The sequence below is a fragment of the Hyperolius riggenbachi genome, chromosome 4, assembly GCF_040937935.1.
Source record: "Hyperolius riggenbachi isolate aHypRig1 chromosome 4, aHypRig1.pri, whole genome shotgun sequence".
Taxonomy (NCBI): domain Eukaryota; kingdom Metazoa; phylum Chordata; class Amphibia; order Anura; family Hyperoliidae; genus Hyperolius; species Hyperolius riggenbachi.
In genome coordinates, this window is record NC_090649.1 from 142,961,243 (window position 1) to 142,974,257 (window position 13,015).

Sequence of the window (13,015 nt, forward strand, 5' to 3'; positions counted from 1 at the left end):
CTGGCTACCTATACTGAAGAGGGGCTGTTGGTAACAGCGGCCTTGGGCGGTAAAGAGTACAAATCTGGCCCTGCAGATTGGAGAATAGGAACATATGTTCCTCAACCTAATCTAGTGTTTAAAATTGAAAGGATTGCTGCTGCAATGAGCAACAGTAATCATTCCATTGTAACATGACAGTTACCATTTCCTGTTGGCTAGAACACAGCTTGAGCTGCGTTCCAACCAGACACTAAAATGTGTGGGGACAACTAGTGGCCAAAAAATATTACAGTAAAAAAATGTAAATATACATTTCCTATCCCTATAATAAGCCCATTCATTAATTATGCTCCCTCCCTGCCCCCATATAACACAACTGTAAAAAAAATAAAAAATTAAAGTGGCAGAATTTAAAAGACAATACATAAATTGTTACCTTAGGGACTTAGCTTTTAAAATATGTATGTAATTATGTGTATTACTGTTATTTTATTGCAAATATGGGCTTACATGATTGTTAGAGTACCCAAAATCACATAATGGGAAAAAAACAACTTCATTTCCAAATAGAATATTGTCGCCATAGGGACATAATTTAAATGGTTTAATAACTGGGACAAATAAAATGTGTGGGTTTTAAAAAGTTAACCAGAGTCGAAGCGCGGGTTCAAAACAATCCCATACCTTGAACAGAGGGAAAACTCAGAATCCTATTAAGCCTTCCCTCGCTTGTTTCAATCCCCCCGTTGCAGAGCGCGGCCCCCTCCATGTCGGAGCAGTTCCACTTCCTAGCTCATGGACACGTACTAAACAGGAGGGCCCGCCCAGTAGCATTGATCCTTCAGCTCCGGCTTACTGCCCATGCGGTCCCGCACGTCTAAAGCACGTCCATGAATCAGGAAGAGCAGCAGCGTGGCACCAATATAATTAGCGACAATGCATTGTTGCTAATCTTTGGGGGGTCGTGCTCAGTGACGGGGGACGTCAGAATAGAGATGGAAGACTATTTTTTTTTTCTTCTTATTCACCTTAAAATGCATATACATTAAAATAATTCTTAGCAAAAAGTACCACCCAAAGAAAGCCTAATTTGTGGCAAAAAACAGTGAATAGATAATTTCAGTGTGATAAGTCGTGATAAAGTAATTGCTGAATAAATTGGCATGTGGAAATGTGAACAGTACTCACTACTGAGCACAAAGCCGATATCACATGATGCCCCCTTAGGGCCAACAACCACCAAGCAGAAGACTATGTCATGATTAGCAACCTCCAATCTCATGCCTGTTTTCTGATGGGTATCCCTGGGTCATGTGACAAAACTTTCCAAAGGGAATCTCTCTTTAACAGCTCTATCAAATATGTACTGTCCTAGTCCCATATTCCTTTTTATCAACAATGAACAATCCAGATGAGTGAAACAGGGCTTTAAAGATGTTCATTAAAGGTGCGTACACACGTCTGATTGTATGCCCGATTGTCGTTCAAGCCGGGCATTTGAACGACTTGTCATTCAAACAAAAAGTCGTTCAGACTCCTTGTACACACAGATGACAAAACCAATGACAAACATAGACTTCATTTAAAAACTAAAAATCAGCTTTTTATTTCAAAAACCTCTAACATTATTGCCCTAACTAAAACGCTGCATCCCCGCGGCTGAAATCTAACTAAATCCCCCTAACTCTCCCCCGCAAACAGAGGCACGGTGGGGACACAAACAAAGGCACGGGGGGGGCACAAACAGAGGCACGGGGGGGGACACAAACAGAGGCACGGGGGGGGGGGGACACAAACAGAGGCACGGGGGGGGGGGGGACACAAACAGAGGCACGGGGGGGGACACAAACAGAGGCACGGGGGGGGACACAAACAGAGGCACACGGGACGGACAAAACAGAGGCACACGGGACCGACAAAACAGAGGCACACGGGACCGACAAAACAGAGGCACACGGGACGGACAAAACAGAGGCACACGGGACGGACAAAACAGAGGCACACGGGACGGACAAAACAGAGGCACACGGGACGGACAAAACAGAGGCACACGGGACGGACCAAACAGAGGCACACGGGACGGACCAAACAGAGGCACACGGGACGGACAAAACAGAGGCACACGGGACGGACAAACAGAGGCACACGGGACGGACAAACAGAGGCACACGGGACGGACAAACAGAGGCACACGGGACGGACAAACAGAGGCACACGGGACGGACAAACAGAGGCACACGGGACGGACAAACAGAGGCACACGGGACGGACAAACAGAGGCACACGGGACGGACAAACAGAGGCACACGGGACGGACAAACAGAGGCACACGGGACGGACAAACAGAGGCACACGGGACGGACAAACAGAGGCACACGGGACGGACAAACAGAGGCACACGGGACGGACAAACAGAGGCACACGGGACGGACAAACAGAGGCACACGGGGGGGACAAACAGAGGCACGGGGGAGGGGACAAACAGAGGCACGGGGGACAAACAGAGGCACGGGGGACAAACAGAGGCACGGGGGACAAACAGAGGCACGGGGGACAAACAGAGGCACGGGGGACAAACAGAGGCACGGGGGACAAACAGAGGCACGGGGGACAAACAGAGGCACGGGGGACAAACAGAGGCACGGGGGACAAACAGAGGCACGGGGGACAAACAGAGGCACGGGGGACAAACAGAGGCACGGGGGAAGGGACAAACAGAGGCACGGGGGGAGGGACAAACAGAGGCACGGGGGGAGGGACAAACAGAGGCACGGGGGAGGGGACAAACAGAGGCCCGGGGGAGGACAAACAGAGGCCCGGGGGAGACAAACACAGACTTCAGTTTATTACCTTTCTCTAGCAGCGACCCCAGGTCTAGACTACCACCGGATACATCAGAGGAACGATCATCTGATTCAGACAGAAGCCTGAATACAAGAACTTCCAGCTCACTTATTATGCCGACATAGTCTGCACACAGATACACCTGAATAGGCACAATCCCTGTAATGTGTAAAAGCAATGATCTATCAAAGTCTAGCACAGGTACATTCTGAATAGAGATGTACTTCAGGTTGAAGATCATCAGCTTGTTCTTGCAGCCAACCAGGAGATCTCCTGTCACAGGACAGCAGGACAGGCAGAGCGGCGTCTCTGGAAGCGCCATCTCTATAATTTCCATTTGGTCTTTGCTGGCTGCAGAGTGAAGAGCGTCTGACTGGAGTCCGACCATCCGGACACTGATGCGGGAGCTCCCTGCAGTCTGGCATCTCCAGTTCACATAGGTGCGCAGAGAGCAAATAGTGTTCTTCTCCTCAATGGTCACCAGATAATCTCCTGAGGAATAAAAGGATTAGAGGCCCAGTTAAACTTGTAGGGATTTAATACTGTAATGTCACTGTAACATCAGATTAAAAAAAAAAAAAAATCCATGAATATCGCCAGAGGTTTTTTTTGTGGCGATAATGGCACAGATATCGCCAGCGGAGTTTTTAGGGGTATGGTAGGCATTGATAGCCAGAGGGTCCAAGTGAAAATAGGGTCAGATTATGAAAAATTGCCTAATAGTAGAGAATCCCCACCCCCCACCCCAATCCCATATACATGCTCAATCAATGTCACCCGAAGACATTGCAAGGCTGAGGCTGAGCAGACGCATTGCAGCGAGGTGAGTGGGTTGAACAAAACAACACTTTCCACGGTCACTCAGCTGAAGTGACCGAGTGAGGAACATGCAATCCTCAGGTTAAACCTGTGTTGCATTACACTATTTTACTGCAAGGGTCCTCAAAGACAATGAAAGTCTATGGTGACATTCACACTTTTTGCAGTCCGTTATCTATACATGGTGTAAACTACAGAGTCTGACAAGATTAGCTGCATGCTTGTTTCTGGTGTTATTCAGACACTGCTGCAGCCAAATAGACCAGCAGGGCTGCCAGGTATTTGGTACTGTTAGGGCTTGTTCACACAATGAGCGTTTGCAGACTTTAAGCACTGGCGATTTTAGAAATTGCCCTAAAAGCTGCTTGTGCAATGGTTCCCTATGAGAGTGTTCACATATGAGCGGTTTGATTGCAATCCGCTTCCAAAAGCGCTGTCTGTACCATTTTCTGTGCGCTTTGGCTCAATGGAAGGTATAGAGAAATCGCAAAGTGCATGAAAAAGCGATTTGTATAGCGATTTCCCGAGCACTTCTATGAATAAATAAATTGTATTTATTCATTTCCGGGTGAAAAAGTTCACTTCCTGACTGATGTCTGGAAGTGAAAAAACGAATTGATCTGAAAAAGCGCTTAGAAAAGCGCTTTTCTAAGCGCAAAGCACAGGGAAAAGCGCTTACAAAAAAACACAACACACTTTCAAATTGCTCAGCGCTTGCGATAGCGCTGGTGATTTATAATGTGAACAGGGCCTCAAAGAGGAAATAAATATAACAGCCTCCATATGCCTCTCACTTCAGTTGTCCTTTAAAGGGAGCCGAAAGCAAGAGGGATATGGATAACGTAGTATGGATACAGAGGCGCCAGAAGGATAAAAAGATCCAAAACGTTTAAAAATGAGGAGATAGTGATGGACTTACCTTCTCCGGGCAGACAATGGAAAATGTGATCAATTTTCAGAAAAAAAATGTATTTACATACTCCAGTAAAATACAATGCGTTTCGTGGGAGTGACCCCTTCCTCAGGCAATAAGATGGAGCTTATACAAAAACAGGTCTGGCACTCTGCCAAGCACCTCTGCAGAGGCATTTTCTTGTGTCTGCCCAGAGGAGGTAAGTCCACCACTACCTCCTCAATTTTAAACGTTTTAGACCTTTTTTTACTGCTGGTGCCTCACTAGCCATACTATGTTATACATATCCACCCTTGGTAGAGTGCAGTTACCCCTTTTTTTCTTGATCTACAGAAAGCGACTTCTTAGGCCCGGTTCACATCTGCATTTTTGTTCGGAATGTAAGTGGAACGTATACTGTACAAACAGAACGGATGTGAATGGATCCAATGTTAACCTATGGATCCATTCACATGCGTCCGTTGGTACGGGTACGTTCTGGCCCCGGATCCAAAAAATGCAGCAGGCCCTAATTTTCCGGACCGTTCTGCCTGCGAAACGGATCCGGGAAAAAAAATACTGCAGCATTGGGGGCACTAGTGAAGAAACGGACCGTTCCACAGGGGATGGGGGCATGGGCCGACACGATCCTGAGTGAAAGGAGGGTGAGGGGAGGGTGCAGCAGCCGGGCGGGTGGGCTAGGGAGGCTTAATACATACCTAATATTTTGCAGCAGCCGGCGGTAGAGGCTTCCGTCTCCTTCCGCATCATGTGACTACATGACGCGTCATGTGACTAGTCACATGACGCGCTGTGTAATCACAGCGGAGGAGGAAGCCTCTACCGCCGGCTGCTGCACAAGATAAGGTATGTATTTGCTGAGTGAAAACGGATCCGATCAATCATTGATCAGATTCCTTTTCACTATGTGAACGGGCCACGGACTGAGCCATCCGGATCCGGTGAAGCAGACACCGGATCCGCCATGGCCAAAAACGCAGATGTGAACCGGGCCTTAATCCTGAGTGGGGACAGGTCTAATCTCCCCACCTGCCTTTACAGTGGTTACCTATGCGGTAACCCCGACTTGTGAGTATACGGCACATACAGTACTATTTCCGCACACCTTCATTTACCAGTGCTTACTACACTATATTGGGCTCTCGGTGTCCCTCTTTTTGTTTCTTTTGCAAGAGGGATATGGAGGCTGCCATATTTATTTCTTTTTAAACAATGCACATTGCCTGGCTGTCCTGCTGATTCTCTGCTTTTAATACTTTTAGCCATAGACCCTGAACAAGCATGCAGATTAGATGCTCTGAAGTCTGACTGGATTAGCTGCATGCTTGTTTCATTTGAGTGATTCAGACACTGTTGCAGCCAAAGAGATCAGCAGGATAGTCCAGCAACTAGTATTGCTTAAAGGGAACCTAAACTGAGAGGGATATGGATGTTTCCTTTTAAACAATACCAGTTGCCTGGCGGTCCAGCTGATATCTTTGGCTGCAGTGATGGCTAAATCACACACCTGAAACAAGCATGCTGCTAATCCAGTCTGACTTCAGTTAGAGCACCTGATCTGCATGCTTGTTGAGGGGCTGTTGCTAAAAGTATTAGAGACACAGGATCAGCAGGAGAGTCCGGCAACTGGTATTATTTTAAAAGGAAAAATCCATATCCTTCTCAGTTTAGGTTCCCTTTAAAAGGAAATTAATATGGAAGCCTCATTTTAGGTTCCCTTTAAGCATCCAGTTATTCAAAGGCTGTCAGTGTTGCCCAACACTGTCCTCAAGGCCCACCAACAGTGTATGTTTTGCAAGAAACAACAAACATTAAAGCCTCATCTACACAATACGATTCATTGTGCGATTCGATTACGATTCTAATTACGATCCGATTAAATCCGACATGTCCGATCGGGATTCGATTTGATTCAATTCGATTTGCCATTGCAAAACAATGGCAAATCAAATTGAATCCCGATCGGACATGTCAGATTTAATCGAATCGCACAAAGAATCTTATCGTGTAGATGGGGCTTTACAGGTGAGGTAATTAGTGTCTCAGCAGGGCTGATTAACTACCTGAAACATAAACTGTTGGTGGGCCTTGAGGACTGGGTTATGAAATGCTGGGCTAAAGTTCACACTATGTGCATTGTGTAATGTCTGCTCTGCAATGCAGGCATAAGGCTTATGCTTGGTACGCATCATACAATTTTCTGTTAGATTTTTTGATTTACCGGCCAGTTAGATTTTTTCCAACATGTTGGAAGAAATCAATTTGGCAGGTAAATCTAACAAAAAAATTGTATGGTGTGTACCTAGCATTAAGCCTAGTCTACACGGAGCGATCCGGCGGCTCGTTTAGCCGCCCGATTGACTCTTCCGCATCCCCGCGCGAACCCGCCGCGTCCCCGCTCGTCTGCGCGCGCGTCAGATTCGATACCCCCTCGTCCCCGCCGGCGCCGCTTATCTTCCGCTCGATTCCCCGCCATTGTCCGCTCGCGGGGAACGAGCAGGAAATCGGCCGCGGCGAGATCGGACCTGTCGGATCTTATCAATCGAGCCGCATCAGCTGATGCGGCTCGATTGATAAGACACATCGTGCCGTGTAGACCCGGCTTTAGTTCACACTAAAACATGTGAAAGCCGATAGATGGAGCTGATAGTACATTCGAAGCTCGGTACTGCTCCAGCGGTGTTCACACTTCATCTGGAACAGATGCGTTCTATAGAATAAAGTCAATGGAAGATATGGCCGCAGTGGGGCGATATCGTCCTGGTCGAGGCTTTGTGTTCTGATATCGCCACTATTACCAGAGCACAGCCAATGATAAAGAGCAGACTTAATGGGCAGTGCTTTGCTGAGCGGCAAGCTGACGAAACGCTCAGATATTAACTACCCCATAAGGATTCATTGCACTAGCCATTTTAAGGCGTTTTTTTTACGTCGCCAGCGCTAAAAAAAAAAACAAAACAAAAAAAGCTGCAAAACGCTCTAGGTGTGAATGAGCCCTAAGTCCCTGCATGCAGGATCTGAATTATAGTCTCTGTCCAGTCTCCATTGCAGTTCACACGCATTTTAACACCTGCGTTACGCAACTGACCACTGAGAGGGAAATGAAGGCTGAACTGAGGGGGATATGGAGGCTGCAATATGTATACCAGCTGCCTGACAGCTCTACTAATCATTTTAGCTGCAACAGTGTCTGAATCACACACCTGAGGACCGGCAGGAGAGCCAACAATCTGCATTGTTTAAAAGGAAATATGTCAGTCCTCATCAGTTCAGGTGTGCTTTAGACCGGTGTTACACCTGGCCATAGCGTTGCATGCTCCGCCCCATCCCATTGTCAAAAACTACATGCATATGACCATGCAGCAGAGTGCGCCGACAAGGTCATATGCATAGCGCTTCCCCCCCATCCCACAAGCCCTTCACCACCTCTCACCCAGTGACATATTTCCTGCTTGACAGGAAGTACATCACTGGGATTTCCGGGTTCCGTCATATTTGCGTCATTCTGCGCATGAGCACCGCCAACAAATTTAGAATTTCTGCGTCGCCCATTGACTTCCATGCATTCTGCCGCCGCTGCATCAACGAAGTCCAATGGTGAAAGGCTGTTGTGGCAGGTAGAAGGGTGATCCGGTAAGTGTGCTAGGCCCCATAGACTTTAATTGCTGGTGCGTAACCCTGTGTGCAGAAAGAGTAATGCAACACAATGAACCCAGCCTGGTGTACAAGGGGCCTTAAAGGCAGAAGACCAACAGCAGCAATTATTCATACATGCCATTTGCAATGCATTGTTCACTGAAACCTACAAAAGATAAGTACACACTTGAGATAAAAGTAATTTGGAAAATGAACAATCACAGACCAATTTGACCCCCTTCCATGTAGTATGAGAGCCATTCCTACACAGTCTATTCTATTGAGCTGAATAAATATCTTTGCAAGATGCTGTACACATGCAAAAGATCATTTCCTGCAAAATGCATTCAAAGGGCTCAGCCACACTATAAGCGCTTTTCTGAGTGCTTGTGATTGATTAGCGCTTTCTGAGCACTTTTAAAAAATTGCTCCCATTCATTAAAATCGCAGTAAAAATCGCGTAAAAAGCACCGCGATTTTTCACGTGCGCATTGCGCCGATTTTTATGCAATTTTTATGAGAGTGAATGGGAGCAATTTTTAAAAAGCACTCAAAAAGTGCTAATCAATCACAAAGCGCTCAGAAAAGCACTTACAGTGTGGCTGAGCTCATAGTCTATATCTGCAGATCTCATACACACTTTAACGGACATTCATCTACAGATCAGATCCACCAGGATGGATCTTCAGATCTGCAGATGAATGTCCGTTAAACAAGGTGTGTATGAGATCTGCAGAATGCATTTTGCAGAAACTGATTTTTCGCAGGAACTGATCTCTTGCATGTGTACAGCATCTTTGTGTGCAGCATCTTGCAAAGATTTTTATCTGATGGGGAGTTCAGCTCAATATAATAGACTGTGTAGGTATACGCTCGGACTACATGGAAGAGGGTCAAATTGGTCTGGGATCTTTCACTTTCCAAAGACCTTTATCTCAAGTGTGTACTTAGCTTAAGAGTTCATCAAAAACAACTTTCTATACATCTGCCCCAGAAGCTTCTTACCTACTTCACTGTAGCTCATATGCAGCACTTTCCCCAGTGTGTTGAAGCTGCACAGTGGTTGGCACAGCTCTTGGCTCACATGAAATACTTCCACCTTACAGCCACCAGCGCAGGTCACAAAAACGCTGTCACGGCCACAGCAAAATACCTCTGGGGCCTGTTTGGTTGGCACAATCCTTTGAGAGCCAAAAGGATGGCAGTTATACAGCTGCACCATTGTTGAAGCTTGCAAGGATCCCAGGCGACAGCGCAGCAAATATATGTAGTTTACCAGCTTCTGCAATCTGACATCTGTGCCATCGATCGGGATATCTTTGCTCAGTGCAGGAAGAAGCCAGTAAATGTGCTAATGCCCAAATAAACGGCTTTGTCCATACAATTCATGTTGTAGATCTAAGTAGAAAACACCTTTGCAAACCTGTACAGAAAACAGAGCAGGGAAGGAAGATATTATACCAAAACAGACTAATATTGCTATAATAAAATTTACAGCTATCAACTGCTGCAGTACCACTCCGTCTTCCAATGATGCATGTACATAAAACCACTTATTACACTAACATGTGTTATTACCCTATCCATTCTTACCATACAGTAATCCTTGATAGTCACAGCCCATAACCTGCTGCCAGAATCCTCAGTGCTTTATCACTCAACTCTTGTGCAGACACTGTATGGCATTATTACACAGCAAACAGCAACAAGCAACTTCCTCCCTCCCCTTCCTACAGGGCATCATGTGATGCCCATTACAATGTCACATGCTCCAGAGGGGGCTGCTCAAACGTAATTGCTTCAGAGCAGAGACAAAGTGGGCAACAGTCTCACAGCCACACCTCTTCACAACTGAGGCATGCATTGCATATTTCACAACTGTCACTCTTTCCTCCTCTTATCTCTCTTTCAGATAGGATTACTGATACTGTCAGGTGGCAGATGCTGTGCATGTCCATTCACTCCAATTTCCTTGGACTTGTGTTGATAAATTGATATCCTGGAAGCAGATTTGCCAAGACTGTTGCAGATAAACACTTGGATTGTACAATCTCTCCAACACCTCCTCAGTAGCTGGTTCAGATTAAACCAAAGATGAATAGTAGTAAAGGATTTTTAGGCACCTAGGGCTTCCTCCAGCCACATGTAGTATGTCTGCTCCCTCGATGTCCTTCTGTCCCCTCCGTTGCGCTCCTGTGAAGTCCGCAATCCAGCTGTGTTGCGAGCCACTGTGCATGTGCTGTTCTGGACATACACCTTCTCCTCTACAAGCTCTTGAGACCGGGAGCCTTCTGCACATGCCCAGTTACAGTTTTAATAAAATACGCATGCACAGAAGGCTACTAGGAAAGGGAATGTGATTGTGTGGTACGTGCAACTGGGGCCGCGCATGCGCAGAAGTTCATGACTGAGCAAAGTAGCAAACTTTACAGGGGCTAATACCGGCACAAAGGAGAAGACCAGGAGAATATCGAAGGAAGCTAATAGACTCGAGGATCATATGTATATGTACATAAAATACTATTCCCCCTTCGAGTCTCTGTGGGAGATGTAATTCGGGGTCGGCAATCGCTGGAACCCCGGATTACGTAACAGTAACATTACTGCTTCGAAGGCACTTATTTTCGGAGCTGAGCGCTGTAACCACTTGCTTCACTGCAGGTAGCACCAGGTAAGTACAAATCCTTTACCTCCATTCATCTCAGGTACAATTTAAGCCAATTGCACTACCGCAACATTACTGTCAACATCACCAAGAACTGCCATTGCCAACTGTGTAATGTGATTGTCATGAGCCTGAACGGAGAAACTGGGATTGATTGCAGTTTGCAGCAACACAGACACTGAGACAGGAATAAACTATGCAGGAAGGTTTATTTACAATCGTGCATACAGTATTATGCAATATCAATGCAGCAGCACACATAACACTATGTACAGCAGTCAGAGAATATGGTGGCAATTATATACAAGAACGCAACCACCACATACATACACACCATACAATCAAGGCAAGATGCAAAAACCCCAATCCCTATCTATCTATCTATCTACAGGATATATATATACACACACACACAGATACACCGGACAAAGATATACAATATATACACCAAACGCAGTACAAGAAGGCAGGCACAAAATCACAGTCAGGACAAAGCATAGGTCGGCAACAATCGAGCAATCACGGTACACAAGGAGCAGGCAGTAAACGAGGTCAGACAGAATCTAGGTTCAGAAACAGGATAACAGATACAGGGATACAGGATACCAGAGAACCAGGGTTGTCCAGATACTCCAGCTAGCGAGCACAAAGTTCTGGCAAAGGTTGCTCCTTGCAGGGCTCTTAAATAAGGAGGACACACCTGCAGCATGATTGACAAGCAAAGTCCATAGAGAGCAACCCTTGCAGTGGCAGAGCTGTCTCCAGCCAGCATAGAGCCACCCAGTGGTGGAACAAGGAAAGTTCAGGTCCTGCAAAGTCTCTAGAGCCATCTGCTGGTGGAATAAAGGAAGTTCAGAGTTCAACACAATGCTGCCACCAGCAGGCAGGAAGTGGCATGACCATATTCCTAACAGTGATTCCAGGGACGATCATAGTGCCAATAAAAAACTATTTTTACCCAATGAGACATTTTTGTTTAATCCAGGGCTGTGGAGTTGGTATAACAATTATTCAACTCTTACGCCTCAGTTTAAGAAACCACCGACTCCAACTCCATGTACCCAAAATTGCTCTGACTCCACAGCCCTAGTCTAATAGAATGTCTAATTAAACAAAAAAAAAAACTGTAGTGTATAGCAAGCTTGAGGCTGGTTTCACACCAGGACGTTGTGTTTTAGGGGACGTTAGGGTTTCAGACGGACGCTTGCAGAGCATTTACTGCCAGCGTTCGAGGCTTGGCATTAAACGCTCCCATTCAAGTGAATGGGAGCGTTTGTACCAAGCTTTTTTTTTTTCAAAGTATTTATTGAAGTTTTTCAAGAAATTTTACAAGAAGGTAAATCACATAGAACAGAAAGTATAATTATTGTTAACAGTAAGGCAACAACATGAAATATAACAGACTCTCATCAACCTGGAATATAACGTTGCCAGGAGCATTAAGAGTAGAGCAACCAAAGCGAAATAAAACAAAATATTGCTTGGAGGGGGGGAGGGGTCTAAAGAAAAGACCCAGGCTCGCGGCCGGTAAAGGGCCACGATTGGGGGACTTCATGCTCAGCTAAGAATGCAATGTACCTCAGAGGATATAATCCAGCTATCTGGGGTATGCTATGAAGGGTATATAGGGTAAGAGAGCCGACCCAAGGAGCGAGAAGGTCGGGCTGGGGGTGGCTATGGAAGCCGGCTCCTGTCAGTGAGCCGGGGCTTCTGCTATTCAGAGATGTTGTATTTTTCCCCTCAGGAGGGGAGAAAGGAGCTGAAAGAGGAGTCAAAGAAAGAGATCCTAGAAAGGAAGAAAGTAGGAAGAGTCAAGCAGGAGGAGAAAGAGAAGAAAAAGGGACCCATCTCACAGCCTAGTGATAAGTGCATCGTCCAAGGTAGGGTGTTCCAGTTGGAGCCAGGGGTCCCAGGTTTTCTCAAAGCTTTTGTGGGTGTCGCGAAGAATGCTTGTAAGCTTCTCGTTAATCATATATTGGTTCATTCTAGTTCTGACCTCCTCAAAATTGACCGAGGGTTTCTTCCAGTTTCTGGCTATGGACATGGTAGCTGCTGAGAGGACAAAAGAGGCTAATTTATTTTGTCTGTACGTTAGCGAGTCTATTTTTGCATGCAATAGAGCTTGCCAGGGGTTCTTGGGGATCGGTTTGTGAAAC

The 13,015-nt window shown here is 46.1% G+C and overlaps 1 protein-coding gene across 3 annotated transcripts in view; it reads right to left on the reverse strand.

Annotated features, from left to right (window-relative positions):
* The window catches only part of HPS3 (HPS3 biogenesis of lysosomal organelles complex 2 subunit 1), a 75,514-nt gene that overhangs the window by 60,668 nt on the left and 1,831 nt on the right, over window positions 1-13,015 (reverse strand). The window contains exons 1-3 of one of the 3 annotated variants that reach the window (XM_068280746.1): window positions 9,788-9,872; window positions 9,200-9,617; window positions 2,833-3,318 (exon numbers count right to left, since the gene is read on the reverse strand). In XM_068280746.1, coding sequence (XP_068136847.1) covers window positions 2,833-3,318; window positions 9,200-9,416 — 703 coding nt within the window. In that variant the 5' untranslated portion in view covers window positions 9,417-9,617; window positions 9,788-9,872. Of the gene's footprint in view, window positions 1-2,832; window positions 3,319-9,199; window positions 9,618-9,787; window positions 9,905-13,015 lie in introns of those variants that run through there. The other 2 variants (XM_068280745.1, XM_068280747.1) reach the window with 2 other exon arrangements.